General features: G+C 44.1%; 1 protein-coding gene across 2 annotated transcripts in view; it reads right to left on the bottom strand.

Annotated features, from left to right (window-relative positions):
• MEGF11 (multiple EGF like domains 11) overlaps positions 1-17,213 on the bottom strand; it is a 253,506-nt gene that overhangs the window by 31,324 nt on the left and 204,969 nt on the right. The window contains exons 16-20 of one of the 2 annotated variants that reach the window (XM_054041093.1): positions 15,537-15,665; positions 14,731-14,859; positions 10,191-10,319; positions 9,846-10,079; positions 2,072-2,190 (exon numbers count right to left, since the gene is read on the bottom strand). In XM_054041093.1, the coding sequence (XP_053897068.1) occupies positions 2,072-2,190; positions 9,846-10,079; positions 10,191-10,319; positions 14,731-14,859; positions 15,537-15,665 (740 nt within the window). The remainder of the gene's footprint in view (positions 1-2,071; positions 2,191-9,845; positions 10,080-10,190; positions 10,320-14,730; positions 14,860-15,536; positions 15,666-17,213) is intronic. The other variant, XM_054041094.1, reaches the window with a different exon arrangement.

The raw sequence follows: 17,213 nt of genomic DNA, 5'->3' as shown, positions 1-17,213 counted from the left end.
AGGGAGGGGACAACAGGGAGCAGGAGAGGAAGTGAAAAAGAAGAGACTGGTAGTGGGAGGAAGGGAGAGATGGGGAGAGAGAGACAGCACTAGAGAGAAAAAGAGTTCCCAACCTCGACCAAGGTTTGTCCTCTTCTCTTACCCCTCCACCCATGTTGTCCCCTGCCCTCTAATAAGGAAATCTTAGAAGAACAGCTCCCGCTCAGTGCCTCCAAGGTCTGCTGCCTCTTATCGAGTACAGGGATGGTTATAAATCCAACTTTCTCTGGTCTAGGCACACTCAACACCCCAGGGAATTCCTGTCATTTTCTTCTCGCACTTTTCTGTGCTCTGTCCCTGGGACCGTTGTGACCCCAGCCCGCACTGTAAATAGACATGTATTCCGAGTACAAAGTGTGCACATTTCACTGCAGAGAGGTGGGATGGCATCAGACAAACTGATTAGGAAATGAAAATCGTTAAGGTGGCCGTTAGGGGATTTATATGCTCTTTTGTCTTACTTGTCTAGAAAACTGCATAGAGAAGCAGCATATTAGAGGCCAGCCTAGCTAATACAATGCGGTAGCACATTCTCATGAATAAGTAAGACAGTGGGGAATCTAAAAGAAAAGCCAGGCCATATATTTTGATAAGTACTCTAAGAAAAATATAAAATCCATTGTTTTTCCATTTAAAACATGGTGACAACCTTTTAACTGAATGATTGACAGAGGGCAGTAAAGGAAAGGAAATGGCTTCCAGTCTGGTCTAAAACGTTCTCTGGGTTTTATTCCCTTCCAGCAGCTGAATATTTTAAGAGGCGAGGTGACAAACTGGCACTGCAGGCTGGGAATCCAAGCTAGGTGCTTGCTTTGACCTTTTCAGAATTCATTGCAATTAGTTCAGAAGGATTAGCTGTGAAGGCTCACGTTTGTGGAGATGAACCTCAATTTTGACAACTATTAGCATTTGCACTTTCAATCTGGGGCGCAAAACCGTATAATGCGGAGGGGGGCATCTGCATGTAAAAAAGAATGCATTATTAACAAAAACCAATCAATCAATTGAAAAGGCAGTTCCATTATTTACATATCTGCCTTAACTTTTCTCAACGAAATCTGTGGAGCCAAATTTTCTATTATGTTGGAATGAGATTTTCTTTTAGTATTCAGGAGGGAGGATGCGTGCAAGCATTTTGCATATCCTTTGCAGTAGTATAACTCTTTTTTTCTTACTATTGCCCCGGCGGCTTTCTGGTTAGAAGCGCTACATTTGATCAGAATGACACAGACCACAGCGTACCATCACTTCTTGAGCAGACGTCCCCAGTTAAATCAATTACGACTTTTTCCTAAAAGAATCGCTTGCTTGGTGTGGCCCCCCAGGAAGAGGTATTCTCACCAAAGAACAGCGTCTAAATGTCATGCCAAGGTGTCACATTCTGAACCCTTTATTCACAGTGAGTAGTACCTTAGACTATGAATAAGTCCAACTAAAGTCCATGGGAATGTGTTGAGTAAGACACTGCACAATGTAAGGGTATTATACTCGACCTGAAAGAACCCCTACGGAGCAGCAGTGAGTATCAGCAGAGCTGTTGGTGCTCCCTTAGAACAGCATAACATTCACCAAGGGGCTAGATAACGTCTTGCAACTTTCCTTTACATCTGGGTATTCTGCACACAGGGATCGATCAGCTAAACAACGAACAGTGACGTTATATGGCTTACTGAATTTATGGCTCATTCATTTACTTTTGTTTTATTCAGAAGTGGAGATTTAAATTTAAATAAATGCCAGGACAGCGATTTGTTGGTTTTTCCATGAAGTAAACTCAGATTGCTAAAACATTGAGGTCTATTGTCCCCTTGTTGCAGATGCTGAAGCTCCAATTAGCATGCACAGAGATCATGCAGATACACATATGGGACAGCAGAGCTTTTTTGGTGTAACTTAGGCTGAAGCATTAGGATTCGTCATTATTAGAATATTACAATCAGGCTGGGAGAAAGCAGCAGTCAAAAGGCATTACTTTGGTATATTTCCTTGAACTGATAAGAGCATTGCTACATTGGGGTGTGACAATATCTACCTTACTGGAGCTGTTTCCATCCAGATTATTGGTAAAGAAGCGTGAAGTCACACCACATGACAGAGTGCGGTAGCTTGGATTGGAAAAACAATGTACGCTGCTGCTACCTTGAGATACATCTGGGAAGAAAACAAGTCATCACAAAATACTTTGGAAGCCATAAAGACAGTTTGGAAGTCGCAAATGGGTGATACACTTGAGGGAAGATCAGGCCCCAGAAACTGATGAGCATACACTAGTCGATAGATCATAAATTTCCAGATCAGTTAAATTATCTTGTATTGACCTGAGGATGGGCTGGATTCTTTACTCTTAACAGACAAACGATTACAAATCAGCCACAAAAGCAAAAGATTTAAGGAACACGTCGTTTTATCTTTTTGAAGATCATCCATAAAAAAATAAAACTATTTTCTGGTAGACAAAGTGCATTATATTTTAAAGATGAAATGCAAAACTTGGAGAATGGCAAGTCTATCGCACACTTTCTTCTATAGATTAAATCATCTAACAGTCAGTTAATGAAAAAAATATTTAGGAAACATTTAATTACAACCTTTTATTACGCGTGTATAATATTAGAAAGAAAGGTCCTGTCAATGTCTGTCCCAAGGGTTAAACATCTTTTCTATACCTGTCTTTGATCAAAGGCTTAAGGGAAGGAGTGCTATACCACTGAGATGCAAACATCAGTAATTGTATTGGTGAGTTAAAGGCACATTTCCGTATTTCTTTTGTTAATTAAGAACACACTTATTCATTGTACAAAATATGTTACCAAGAGTAGCATGGTATCTATCCTGGCAGTTCTCCTGTAAACACCAATCCAGATTTTTTTTTTTCAGTTTAACAATAAATTGTTGAAATGTGTCTTTGAAAAGCAAAGGAAAGGATGATAGGTTAGAAAGGTTAAAAATAGAAACAGCACAACAAGCAAAGCCCTGTGAAGAGCAAACGGATTAGTTTTACACAACACATGTGCGTATTCATGGGAACATGTACTTTGCTCTGCTGACATCTTGTGGAGATCTAATTTGCAAAGGGTTCAGTTGTAGGGTTTCATCTGTACTGTGCACCTAACAGAAGAGCTAGGGCAGAATACAGAATAAAGAGGCACATATGAACCTACACTTTTGACCATGCAAACTTGTTGCTGGATCACCCAGAGCAATTTAGTGAACAGCTGATGGCGGCAAATATACTTTGACTGTAATATAGAGCTGAATTCTTGCATTAACTGTGAGACAACCTTTTCGTTTCAGATATTTTTGTGAACCTATTGCCAACAAAGTACATCACACCAGAGTATTGTGATTCCAGGCCTGGAGGGTTAAAGTTGGTGTACTGTATTCTGGTCACATCTTACACAGGGTTTTGTTTACAGGTCTTTGTATTTAACCTCCTTCAGCTCGGATTTGTGCATTTGTCTTTAACCACAGCACCCGAAAAGCTAAACTCTTTCCCCTAAGTACTCAGCTACCACAGTGCGAGGGGCTATATAAGTATCTAAATATGCAGACAGACAGATCCAGAACGAATATACAGTATATTGGACAATGCTGCACATTGTAGGGGACAGGGAGCCTAGACGGCCTGCCAGGACCTTGCCACCTCTTAGGACTATAATTCTGTGACATTTACAATCGAATTTAACAAGACATGGCCACCGCTGTGCGACTGCAAACGAGAACTGCAACTGGAGCACAAACGTGGTAGCCATTATGTGCTCATCAGAAATACAGTAGTTCACACACAGCCTGAACCGGCTTTATTGAGAGACTGAATGTTCTCCGGGATACTTGGGTTCTCCCCCTCTTCTAAAAGACAGAGGATCTTTAGCTTTCACCGAGACAGCCTCTACAAAAGATCAGATGGGGCAGTACCCCTGAAGTATGGGTCAGTATTGTGTATGTCCCAGTTACAGACTTGAATCCATAACCTCCTGGCCTAGAGGTGAATGCAACCAGCTGAGTCATACTGACATGTAACCCTCACTGTTATCTGTGATGCCCCTTTTCATATCGGAGAAGAACCAGTAGCTAAAAGCAGCTGAAAAAGTGTTACCAGGCTGCCCGAATACCAAACTCAATGCCGGATTAAGGAGTCTGTAGTCACTGAGAGATACATACACAAGTTTGAATTGCCAAAAACCTTTTCTTCCTTTACTACCGGCACCACCACATACCCAGAATGACAACGTCTATGCAATTCCATTAAGTATCCGCATAGGCTGATTCACCTTGACTAGCAGTGTCCGACTTCTACACACTTGTTCAAGAAGCACTAATAAATGCTGGCTGAAAATGTGTCAAGTGCAGATCAACTGCTGTCCCTGTTGAAAAACAACTTCTCTTGTATCCATTCTAACCGGTGAAAACCCAGGGATGCCAGGCTAGGGTTAATGCACATTAGAATGGAAAGATCTATCCTGCTCAGGGGTCCATGAAGATAGCCTCTCGTGCTTGTGTGGAGGGGCTCAATTCTGGAAGGTGCTGAGCAGTCCAGCCCCAATCCAGTAAAAGCACTTAAACACATATTTAAACTGCATGAGTAGTCCCGCTAACACCTGGATCAGGGCCAGAGTGCTCAGCACGCAGGGGTGCTGGAACAATTTGTATAGTGGGGGGGCTGAGAGCCATTGAACCGTGAACCCCGTATATGATGGAAACCACTTCAAGCCAAGGGGTCCGGTAGCCCCCCCAGCACCCTAGTTCCAGCACCTCTGTCAGCACCTAGCAGGATCAACACCAGCCCCCGTCCCGGACTTCAATGGGACACTGTACAGGTGTTACGATCCAGAGTCTTGGTGACGACAGTGGGACAACAGGAGGACACAAGGATCTGCTCACACATGTCCCCTGGTGAAATCAGGCCAAAGAATTCAAAGTGAGGCAGTGGCAGCCAGGCCCAGAGTCTGGTAACAAAAGAGGGAATTTGGAAGCAATGAAATAATTAAAAAACAAACCACACACCAGTGTATTGTTTTCTTCCATCGCTTCGCTATGATCCATGCAGAGACTCACGGGAGCATGTGGACTCTGACTGTGAGGGTTGGTGCTAACAGATCACACGGCAGCACCAGGGCCCTCATCTGTAAATGTCTTTGTTATATTGTGAACTCTTTGCAGCAGGAGCGGGGTCAATTGTACTTATCAGGATGGTGCTTGCACAATTAGGGGGTTTCGGGGTGAAACTCACCCCTGAGCCAAGAGCCTGCACAGCCCTGGACACCACTTAGCCCCGTAGCGCTTTGTGCTGCTCCTCACCCTTAGTGCAAACAAATGAACAAAAACATGTAGTTGGAGGAATCCTTAAAATAGATCCTAGAAATGAAAACCTCCTCAGCTCTAAAGCATTATGGGGCTGTATATACTGCAATTAGAAACTAGCGGCTGGCCCAAAGGTGCCAGCTGACAGAGGCTTGCGGGGCTCGGGCTAAGCGGCTATTTAATTACAGTGTAGACGTTTGGGCTCGGGCTGGAGCCCCGGCTCTAGGACCCTGCTAGGTGGGAAGATCCCAGAGCTCGGGCTGCAGTATGGGCCAATATCGCTCCATTGCAATTAATCGAGCCCGTAGCCTGAGCCCAAGCCCAGTAAGCCCGAGTTGGCTAGCACAGGCCAGCCGCAAGTTTTTTAATTGTAGTGTAGAAAGACCCTCAGACACAGTAAAAATAACATAACCCCCTGTTACAGCTCTAGTTCTGTGATATGTGGTTTAAAATACTCTGCCGGAAGTGAGTGTATAGTTCTCATCTTTGGGCGTATGTACTTGCTTTCAAGCTTCGGGGAGAACTTTTGCTTTCAGATCCACGTGATGCAGTTCAGAGCCAATATTTCGCTCTCCCTGCCTGGGATTGCTCTCTCTCCCATCATTAGCCAGGCAGAGCTGAGAGCAGAGAGTCTATTTTACTGCCACATTCTTTGTCCACTGATGCAAAATAGTCTAAGGGCTGCCCATGGGGCCCTCTGTTTTTATAATCTCTACTACACATGAGCATGGATTTTTGGCCTCAATAATGTCTAAAAGTCAAAGCTCTCACACCATCTCTCAGAACTAAAATAATGTGTGACTTTGGAAAGGAATTTCACTGTTTACTCTACATCTCTGGGAGCCAGCGAGCCGAAAGGGAGCAGACAGACTCCAGACACAGGAGCAGCCCTAGGCCACTAAAGAAAACTAGCAAAATAATGGTCTTGGCATCACAATTTGTGCACAGCACAGAGGATAACCATGTTGTGGAGCTGACCCACTTAGGGCTTGATCATGCAGTCCTTATTCAGCCAAATTCCCACTGATGTCCCTGGGCACTGACGCTTCATACTTCCTAGCTGGTGGCAGCGTGGCTACAGCTAGGTAAGAAGCTGCTCCATAGGGGTGAGGAGGACTAGAGAGTCACTGTAGGTACCTGGGAGTAGAAATGACCTTATCCTATTGTGCCCTCAATCCATGTACAGAATTCCAGTGTCAGCCTGAGGTGTAGGTGACATGAGTGGTGGCACTGAAGTCATAGAATCCTAGAATATGAGGGTTGGAAGGGACCTCAGGAGGTCATCTAGTCCAACCCCCTGCTCAAAGCAGGACCAATCCCCAACTAAATCATCCCAGCAGGGCTTTGTCAAGCCTGACCTTAAAAACCTCTAAGTCCTATCCTCAAGGTTCACTGCCCCCTTCCCACCACAACCCCCCGGCCCTACCCCATCCCTCCCGCCAGACTGCCAGCCTTCCCTATCTGTGCTCCTGTCTGAATCACTAGCCCCCTATTTCCTTCTCTGTGCTCCACCTCCTGGCTCTCTGGGCTATAGAAGGAGTAGGCAGCAGAGGTTGTTGAGCATCCCAAACAGGTGAGGGAAAGGGTCAAAGTTCAGGGCGTTACAGACAGGCAGAAGATAGCTGGGGACGGAGTTGATGGGCCCAGTCATAATTGGGCAAGGAATTGCCTGGAGTCCCCATGTGTTACTTCGCATCAGGCCCTATGAAAATGAAGGCCTCTGAAAATGAATAGCTCTGCAGAACTATTTTGGACACCAAGAGGAGATTTTCACAAAGAGAGCGGATAGAACAGCTAGGTCAGACAGCATGATATATCTTCCTACCAGCACATGGAGACACCGGGGGGAGGAGGGGAAGCCCTGTTCTTGTGACCCCTGCAAAAAGGTTTGGCTGACCCTTCTCAGTTACAGGTTCCTGAGCAATAACAATTCTATTGTCAAAAAATCATATAAGGAAAAATTCAAAAACATCCAAACCCAGACCTAACCCCCCCCAGCTCTAGCTTCCATCGGACAGGATGAGATGGACTTGGAAGAACTAAAGTAATTATTATCCAGTGTCCCTCAAGGGAAGCCTAGACAATGACGCCGAGCCCCAGTATCTGTTACTTGGAACAAGGAGCTGGCCCGTCAGCCTGTAACTGGGCCACCCTGGTATAGGGCATGACTGTCACATGTAAAAGGATTTATTTTCTATCCTGGCCCCAGGTCCCGAAGGTGTCCCAGATGCTGCAGCACGTGGAAGATGCAGAGCTCCTATATTTTTGCAGCAGCCTGGAAGTCACCCATTCCCAGGACCCTTTCCCGCGGCATGTGCGGCTGCTCAAGAGATAGGCCAACAGGAACAAGTGACGAGGGCATAATGAGTCCTGGGATGGAAGTTACAAGTCGGGGGGAATGGAGAATGTGGTCTAAAGAGATTCAGCAGCCTGCGAAAGCAAGGTTTCCTGGGCTAGTCCTGGGCTGCCACAATCTTAATGGCTTTGTCTTCGTGGCATGGGCAGAGGAGATGTTGGTTAGGTGTAACTTGCAGGGATGAGAGAGGCCGTGTTCACTCCCAGCACTAGCAGATCTTTTGACCTGATGAAGAACGTCCGACAGGGAGGCCATCAGGTTTAACTGAGTTCTCCATTTGCAGCAAATCGAAGAGGAAAGGGAATGGGTGCAATTCTCACTCCCCTGTCTGGCTGGACCAGCTCTGCCCAGCAATTCAAAACTACAGCAATATTCCTCTATTTTCCAATGCGCCTCTTGCACATACTGGGTGCCATTAATTATAAAACCAAACAAATATATTAAGTTGATTAAACCTTGTAAAGAAATTAAAACCAACCTGAAAGAACATGAACAGCCAAGAGGATCAGAACGTTCCTCTCCACTTAGGGGAAGGTTGGCTGGCTTTGACTTCATACCTATTCACCGTCAGCCCTGTTGCAACACTTCTCTTATTGGGGGTTCACAGCTTGGCTCTTCCGATCCTGTTGAAGTGGCAAACTGCATGCCAAACTGTGCTGGTCTCTGGTCTGATGGTCAGAGGAGCCCTCTTTGGCAACTGTCCCACACTACAATCTACCCAAATAGGCAGCTCCATCAGAGAGTTACGTACATTGTGACTAAAATCCAACAAGAGAGATAGGCAGAGGGGATCTGAGGACTATTGTCAGCGGATTTTATCTTGTAGCTACCAGGTGAGGAAGGCTAGGTGGACCAGAGAAGAGCTCAGACTGAGTGGATGAGAAGCCAAAGTCTGAGATGCTGCATATCCTCTCGTCTCATCTTTGGGGGTTAGCCTAGATGACCCTTGTGGTCCCTTCTAACCCTATAGGATAGCCAAGCATGCAGATGCCATCAGAACTGAAGACTTGATACCTTTGTAGAACCCAGCACCTGAACACATCCAAGTAGTGAGTGAGTCTGACCAGCTCAGACTTTGTTGGACACGGACAGGCCCCCTTCCATGTCCTTCATAGACAATTATATTCACAAACTGGCAGCAATTCACACCCAAAAGAATTCCTTTCACACAGGGCATGATTTCTCCATGTCGCCATGGTGGCTACCGCAAGTCAGACACAGCAGTGAGTAGCAGGACTCCGAGGGCAATGCAGGACTGGTGAAAACACACGTGCCAGATCTATCTCCACCAGTTCCTGAAGTCTCTGTTCACCTCAAGAGCAGGAGCTCCAGCCTCTCAGCCATTTAAGGGACAAACCACAGCCAGAGGGCTAATGCTTATAGGGAGCTCCCTACAGGGGGCAGGATACAACCTTCCAGCAGAGAATTCACCATGGAGCATCTTACTCTATGTTAGTGAAGGAAGAACTGAGAGGGGGAAAAGGTCACTAAAGAAAAGGTAAATTTCTCCAAAACCTAGCCAAGCCATCAAGAAGAGCTTCCTCCAACTACTGAAGATAAAGAAAACAAATGAGCAGAACTGCCCAGCTACTATTAAAGCTCCCTTTAGACCATCACAAGAGCTTGGTTTTTCTCTCACCCATCTTCATCAGCTGGTAAGAGGATGGCAGACAGGAGCTGCGGAGAAGAAGGTGACACCACCTGGGAGGGGGCAAATCTTCCCTCCCAAAACAAAAGATGCCACTGTCAGATAAAATCCCACAATTAACACAGTCATCCCGTTCCTCACTTGAATAACCTGGATCCTGCAGCTCCTCCCAGGGGAAACTCCTATCGACTTCAATGGGGAATGCAGTCCATGTAAGGGCTGCAGGGCTGGGCCCTATATATTAAACACTGCACACATCGTGCCATGGTCGCTGGCAGTTTACTGTAGTTATTTTTTCATATGCTACCTAGTTGATATCAAGCTGTGCGTTAGGCATGCCCCCCAATCCCTTAGTGAGTGTAAAAGCTCACAGCATTTGGAGGAAGAATATAGGTACAATTATTCCTGAAGCAAAGTGCTGCATATTGTACACAACAAACTCATTTTTTCCAACTGAGAGTAATGTGAATCCCCATTTGATTAACATAAAAAGACCCTTACCAGAAAGTGAGTAATCTGTATTAGTCATCCTCATGGCTGGAGTATAAGATACACTTGGCATGTCATGCCCCTTCTCCTTCTGTTTCCGTCGATACCACACAAACAGTGCCAGCAAAACCATAATAATTAGAAGGAGAATAATAATTCCAATGATCGCTCCCACTGAGTGCCTCTCTGATCCGAGAGCGGGGCTAATTTTAGTATAGGGATTTAATTCTTCCATCATAAGAGCCGCTGTTAAAAATAATTCATAACACACTGTAAATTGAATAGCACAAGTCATATTTCAAGGTTTATTTTTTAAGAAAGCACTTTTTTTTTTAAAAGCACGGAATTTCATCATACCTTGATCGCACCTGATTCCTTTGAAGCCTGGACTACAGTAGCATGTACCAGTGACATGATCACATGTAGCATTATTCATGCATTCGCATAGCTGTTTGCAACCATAACCGAATGATCCTGGTGGACACTCTGTAAATTCAAATACAAGGATTGGAAAGAACCTTATTACTTTTATCAAGGAAGGGGGAAATCTGAGCTTGACATCAATGGGGCCAGGATTTCACCCACAGAGTTCATCTTAATATTTTAATCCAGGAGGTAAATATTCTATATTTATTGTTCCCTTCTACAACCCTGCCTGTCTGTATCCACCATTGTCTCTTGTCTTATGCTTAGGATTGTAAGCTCTTTGGGGTAGGGTCTGTCTTTTTGTTCTGTGTTTGTACAGCGCCTAGCGCACTGGGGTCCTGGTCCCTGACTAGGACTCCTAGGGGCCATGGTAACACAAATAAACAACAATAATAATAGCCTGGTGTGCTAGTTAGTGGGTTTTAATTTTACTTCTGGAATAGTCTGATATGACTTTATGGGGATGAAATCGATAGGGTTCTACAGAAATGAAAAAATCTCCCTAACAATTGCATTAAATGCCTACAGGTCCATTCTACAGAATTTCAGAAGCTGTTTAAAAATTCTAGTCAGAGGTTATCATTCTCCATTAAATTCTGTAGAACTTTTCCAGAAGAGTTTCAAATGTGATTTTTAATGTATATTTATAAGAACCCAATAGATTTTTATTAAAAGACCACATACATTCATAATTACCTCCACTAATACCAAAAGATAGACAGAATAGTGCAGATGGAATTACAAAATTGAGCATCTGAATGGTTCGGTTTGCTCTGCTAATATGATATTAGACTTCCTGTATTTCTATCACAGACAAAATGATTGAATGTCTAACTGAGAAATTTATTCATACAATTACCATGATGGCCTATTACAATAAATCTGTAGGCAGCTTATTATGCTTCTTCAGGCAACATTCAATAACAAATTGAAAGAAAGCCCGTAAACAAGTTCTGGCAACTCCTACTACTTTATATAAAGAAGGCGCATTATTGAATATATATATATACAGTTGCTATGTTTCTCTATAATAAATGTTACTGGTTTTAAGATATGACTTCCTATATTTTACTTTGAGCAAATGGCACCGCATGATGACACCTTCCCAATGTCAACCTTAGATAAGTAACTTCTTGTAGCCAAACGTTAATATTAAGTATTGAATATTAGCCAGTATCTGTATAATGATTCGTAACATATTTAATAAGTTATACAAATTGTTTCTCTCTCTCATTATGCATGCAAATTCCTAGATGAGAAAAATAAAATTGGTCTAATTAGTGCCCGGTTTGATATCAACGCAAAGGCTAGGTTTTCAGAATGAGGCACAAAAAAGGTATTTGGATTTGTATGCTGTGTCCGATCTTTGCAGGGTTCCAAGAAAGTTTACCCTTTCGTAAGGATATCAAGAACGTCGAGAGTGACTGTAAATATTAAAAATAAAAACGAGTTTGGGAAGCATCAGAAACCCTTAGGTTTCAGGGCATCAGGCAAGCGCCAACTAATGGGGGAGGAGGAAGCCTTCAGTGAAGGCAGGTTACCCCATAAATGCCTATTGCATCTTCCTCTGCAGCATCTGGTACTGCCCACCGTTGGTGACAGGATGCTGGATTGACCAGACCACGCGTCTGTTCCAGTATGGAATTTCCTATGTGGTTATGTTCCTATTGCATGCGCAGTTGCAATAAGTGTGCATACAAATGGACAACTAAGATGGCAATGAGCCTCTTGTACTCAATCTCTAACTGAGCATACTGAGCTAACGAGTTACACATGTTCTTGCGTGGCACACACAGGCAAACACATTCACGCATCTCATCAATATATACACATATATCTGAAAGGATGAATAAAAGAACACATACTTAGAAGCTCGCGGATATTATTTTCTAGGATTTTATTTGCAATTCTGGCAGAAATGTTACAATATCATCTGAAGCAGAGCTCTGTGCAAGCTCAAAAGCTTGTCTCTCTCACCAACAGAAGCTGGTCCAGATATTGCCTCACCCATCTTGTCTCTACAATTATCAGCTAGGCATACACCAGTATGCAGGCAAAGAAATCAATTGGACTAATGTCATGAAGAAGATGAGCTGGATTTCACCCTATATTTGGAATTCAAATAAGTGTGTGGGAATTCTCTTTTGATTTACTACATTAGACAAGCTGGTAATTATTCAAGTACAACACATGCAGGATCCCCTACCCTATTCTTTGTTGTTAGAACAGTGTTTCTCAAACTGGGGTCGCCGCTTGTGTAGGGAAAGCCCCTGGCGGGCCGGGCCTGTTTGTTACCTGCCGCGTCCGCAGGTCTGGCCGATCGTGGCTCCCACTGGCTGCGGTTCGCTGCTCCGGGCTGCGGTTCGCTGCTCTGGGCTGCGGTTCGCTGCTGGAAGCGGTGCAAGCCAAGGGACGTACTGGCCGCTACACATAGGAGTAAGTGAGGCTACTTCTTTGCTTGCCACCTCCCCAGACAGGGAGAGGAAGGGAGTGGGCAGAGCCGCCTTGCTCCTTCCCACCCAGACCTCAGTTACTGGGCAGAATGACTGAGCAGTCAATTTATTGCTGGCAAGAATATACACCAGGAATAAATTACTAATCTCTGGAAGCAAGGAGGAAGCAGGGGAGGACTTGTTACTCAGAGGGCTGTCCTTGAGGCACGACGCCACCTGAGGCTGCTTGCACACTACCCCTTGCCCAAGGCTGTGCCTAAAATTCATCTCTAGTCTCTAGCTGCTGTAATATCATATTGGTTATGGAAGTCAGAGGGTGACTGTAAGAGTCCTGGTGCATTGTAGCAGTGATATCTGCAGGTGTGGGGCAGGGATAGGGTGGTGCACAGTGAATACCCCTTAGTGATAGTAAATAATTCCCCAAAACGGCAGGGCTGGCAACTCACTAGAGGGAGATTTTTCAAAGGCATAAAAGGGCCCTAGGTGCCCAGCTCCCATTGACTTTCAGTGAGAGTCAGGGGCCTAACTGCCCTGCGTGCCTTTGAAAATTTCCCCCACGGCATCTAAATCAGAGAAGACTGGTGAAAATGCTTCGATCCAAGGGTGACTGGGTGCTATAGAGGGTGACAGGTGCTACAGAAATCCCTAAGGAAGGAAGGCAGAGATATAAATAGAAATGTCTCTTTTTGACAGGCCTCCTCCTGTTTCTTAAAACTCTTGTGTGTGAATCGGCTGCTTGGGCAGCGAGGCCCTCCTGACGGCTACAGCTGGGGATAGTGTCGAATGGTTCAGAGCCAGCTTTGCCAATCAGGTTTTTTCCTGACATCCCAACACTCCCTGGGATGCAAAGACAGTCATTTGTAAGGTTCACAAATGGGACATTTCTGTTTCTGTCTTTGCTCCCTCGTGGCTAAGGAGAGCCTGCGTTCTTTGCTTTCCATAGCATGAAATGCGTGGCATGCAAACCACGCTACAGTCCATGTAATTCTGAAAGCCAAGGGTTATCTAGGAACGATGCACACATTCCAAAAGTCAATGAACACATGACCACTGGGTCTGCAATACCTCACATTTGCATGTACAGCTTCCTGACTGCATGTCTAACTAGCTGATTTGCATGCACAACTGTGGACGCAGCTGTTGCATGGGCTTTTGAAAATCTGTCACATTATTTTATTAGTACTAACAGGAGCTCCGCAGCAAATGCTCTGTGTACTGAGGTGAGATAAAGGACTTGTTGGGATAACACCGAAGGGATTCAAGGAAGCAAAAATCATTGAGCACAAATTTGAGAGCATGCCTGTAGCTTCTTACTAGGAAGGACTGCCCCACCCCACCTCACCCCCTCTCCTTTTTCATCCAGCTGTCCCAGTTTTACACTGAATTCGCTGTACTGTTCCACAGCCCCACAAACAGGCTGAAATGCCTCAAAGGACCAAATGCAGTATTAGTTTAATATCTGATAGACCTGCCTCTGGGAACTGACTCTATCCCTGCACTGTCATGAGGATGTATTCCATGAATTCATAGGTCTCTTCCATCTCTGATATCCCTCCATGACTTACGAGTATTTTAATTTTAAAAAGCATTATATTTGGAAACATCAGATTATTCCATATTTTGCTACTTAGCCAGCATTTTGTCAAGAAAAAGCATGATTTGTTACTAACTGCCCAGTGCCAAGTTAGAACCCCAAGACAAATAAAGCTCCAGGAAGCCTGGCACTGTTGGAACCCAAAGGCAAAGACGCTCCAATCATTCTGTATTGATTTCTATTTGGGAGACAAACCCATGTTCCATTCCTTTAAACCTGACAAACTACAGTAGAAAACAAAGAGAAGATTAGTGATCAGCCTGAATATTTCCCAGTTTGTCAAAGAAATTCAGGGAATATATTCATTACAGCAAACCTCTTTCAAGCTGAATTGCGAGCAGTACCACATCTATAATTTCCACCAAGGTTCTAAAGTGAAAAGCACCTCAGGAGACATGGGAAATGAAGAAACGTTGCTACTTACTTTGCTCACACTGTTTGCCCGTAAATCCAGTTCGGCATGTGCATTGCCCAGTGATGTGGTCACAATCTGCTCCGTTCTGACACTGACAAACATTGGCACAATTTCTTCCATAAAAGGCAGCTGGGCAACCTGTCAAAAATCAGAACAAGGAAAGAATCAGAAATACACAAACATAAACTTAGTAGCATTAAAAGTACAAAGTGTTTTAAGATCTACACATTTTTAATAATATTTTTGGTTACTCTAAATGCAGAGAGGAACCTCCAGTCAATGTTCCTGGACATCTTTCAGAACTGCCTCTTTAGTGATTCAAAGGAAAACCTGACCATCTATATAAACTGTACTTTTAAAGAGTACAAGAAGATGGTTACAGAGAGAAACAATCTTAAAGGCTACAGATCAATCAGTTATTTGCAAATGACGGGAGCTTCTTGCATGCCCTCCAAAATTCCACCTTCTCTCTTACAGGAACCTGCTCAAGGCTTGAAACCTGGCCTTGACAGGTCAAGAAGCCTGCTGTATTTTTGTCTGGACTAGGCTCTAGGTATCAGGGCATTTAAAGGCCTGGATCTTACTTATAGCTTGTGAAAATATGAAAATAAGTCACAAAACTATGTGGCTGGTGCCCATTTATTAGGGACGTTCAATACCGACGGGCCTTTTTTGTGGGTGATATGATAAAATGATTCGCAGATGCTAGCGTGTGTATTAACACACAGTGTTGTAATGCCCAGAACTGACACAAGGTAGCAGCATATACTCTGGTAGATTCACCAACAGGTGAAAAGTGTCTCTAAAAGCCTTACGCTGAGTACAGTAGAGCCCAGTCCAACCAGCGGTACATCTACATTCTCCATCGTAAGGATTGCACATTGCTCCATTGTGGCAGTTGCACGTGTGAAAGCAATCTGGACCCCAAAAACCAGCTGGACAAGCTACAAAGACAGAGAGAGAGAGTGCAATTAATAACTCAGACTAACATGTGATTATTACTGATGGTTGTTAAGTGATGACAACATGCTTGGTGCTGCACAAAGATACAAAGACAGCCTCCTACACACTGCAGAGCTTAATTTCATGACAACAGCAATTAGCTTCAAGCCAAGGAAAACCTTCTTCAAATTTAGGCCCACATCCTGCAACCTGATCCATGCTGGTAGATCCTTACACCCAGTGAAATCAGTGGAGCTACATATTGGTACACTGGTCCATCAGCCAGGTCATTTTGTAGGTTCAAGATTTTTGATTCATATGTGCAGGGGCATTGGCCTAGAACTTGGGAGCCACTGGTTCAATCCCCTATCTTGCCATAGGCTTCATGTGTGACCAGGGGCAAGTCGCTTAGTTTCTCTGTGCCTCAGTTTCCTATCTGTGCAATGGGGATAACAGCACTGCCCTACCTCATAGGTGTGTTCTGAGGAGAAACACATTAAAGTTGTGAGGTGCTACAGTGGTCTGCTAAACCCAGGGTTGTTAGTTCAGTCCTAGAGGGGGCCACTTAAGGATCTGGGGCAAAATCAGTTCTTGGTCCTGTTAGTGAAGGCAGGGGGCTGGACTCGATGACCGTTCGGGGTCCCTTCCAGTTCTATGAGATAGGTATATCTCCATGATCCAGACAGCATATTGCTCTAACTATTCTATTCAATCTTATTGCCTCACTGGCTTTTATCTGCAGAGTCAATTTAGACAGAGTTTTAAGATACGAAAATAATTTAATTCCCCCCCTCATATTCTGGAATTCCTGCATAATACAACACAGCTATTCACAGTTTACATTTGATTTGCAATCAAGTACTAAAACTCCTGACTTTGTTTGTACTACAGAGCAGTAGTGAAATGTTGTAAAAGAGTAAACAACATAAAGTGTAAATTCAAATCCATAACATCCAATTGTTTATGTTGATGAGGATTTTTTTTAAGATAAATTAAGGTCTTCAGGTATGCTAATGCTTTTTCAAAAGTTAGCGTGTCAAGCCTCCTCCTGTGACTGCAGTAAGTCACATAGTTATTGGTACCAGATAAAAAGATCCAACCAGTTAATAACCCTTCAGCATAACACCTATATTTTTGCTGCCTTTCAAAGAAAAAACATTGATTTCCATTGATTCATACTGAAGACATGAATTTGTAAGGCAAGAAATAGTTCACACACAACCTGAACGTACAGCAGTGGTGAACATTTCCATGCCGCCTGATATGCAGAGTTCTCCCTCTTTCGGTGTTGTGGACGCTCAGTTTGTGAGAGAGGGATACAACCGCTGTGTTAGGGTTTGTGGAGTTAGCCATGCTGCCACATACGTTGTACACAAATCTCTGTGCGCTAGCCAGCCCATGAAATTCCACTGGCAGCAGCTTGGAAGGTAAATAACGGGGTTCTGGTGTATGACAGACCTACCTAAGTGGGTGGCCAGGATATACAGATAAGATGACTTAAACTGCAGAAAAGATCACTGAATTCACAAGGTGCAAGTTAGGAGAGGATC

The sequence above is a fragment of the Malaclemys terrapin genome, chromosome 10 (assembly GCF_027887155.1).
Source record: "Malaclemys terrapin pileata isolate rMalTer1 chromosome 10, rMalTer1.hap1, whole genome shotgun sequence".
Lineage (NCBI taxonomy): Eukaryota > Metazoa > Chordata > Testudines > Emydidae > Malaclemys > Malaclemys terrapin.
Note: the sequence above shows the minus strand (reverse complement) of the source record. Positions and strands in the feature narration are given on the sequence as shown.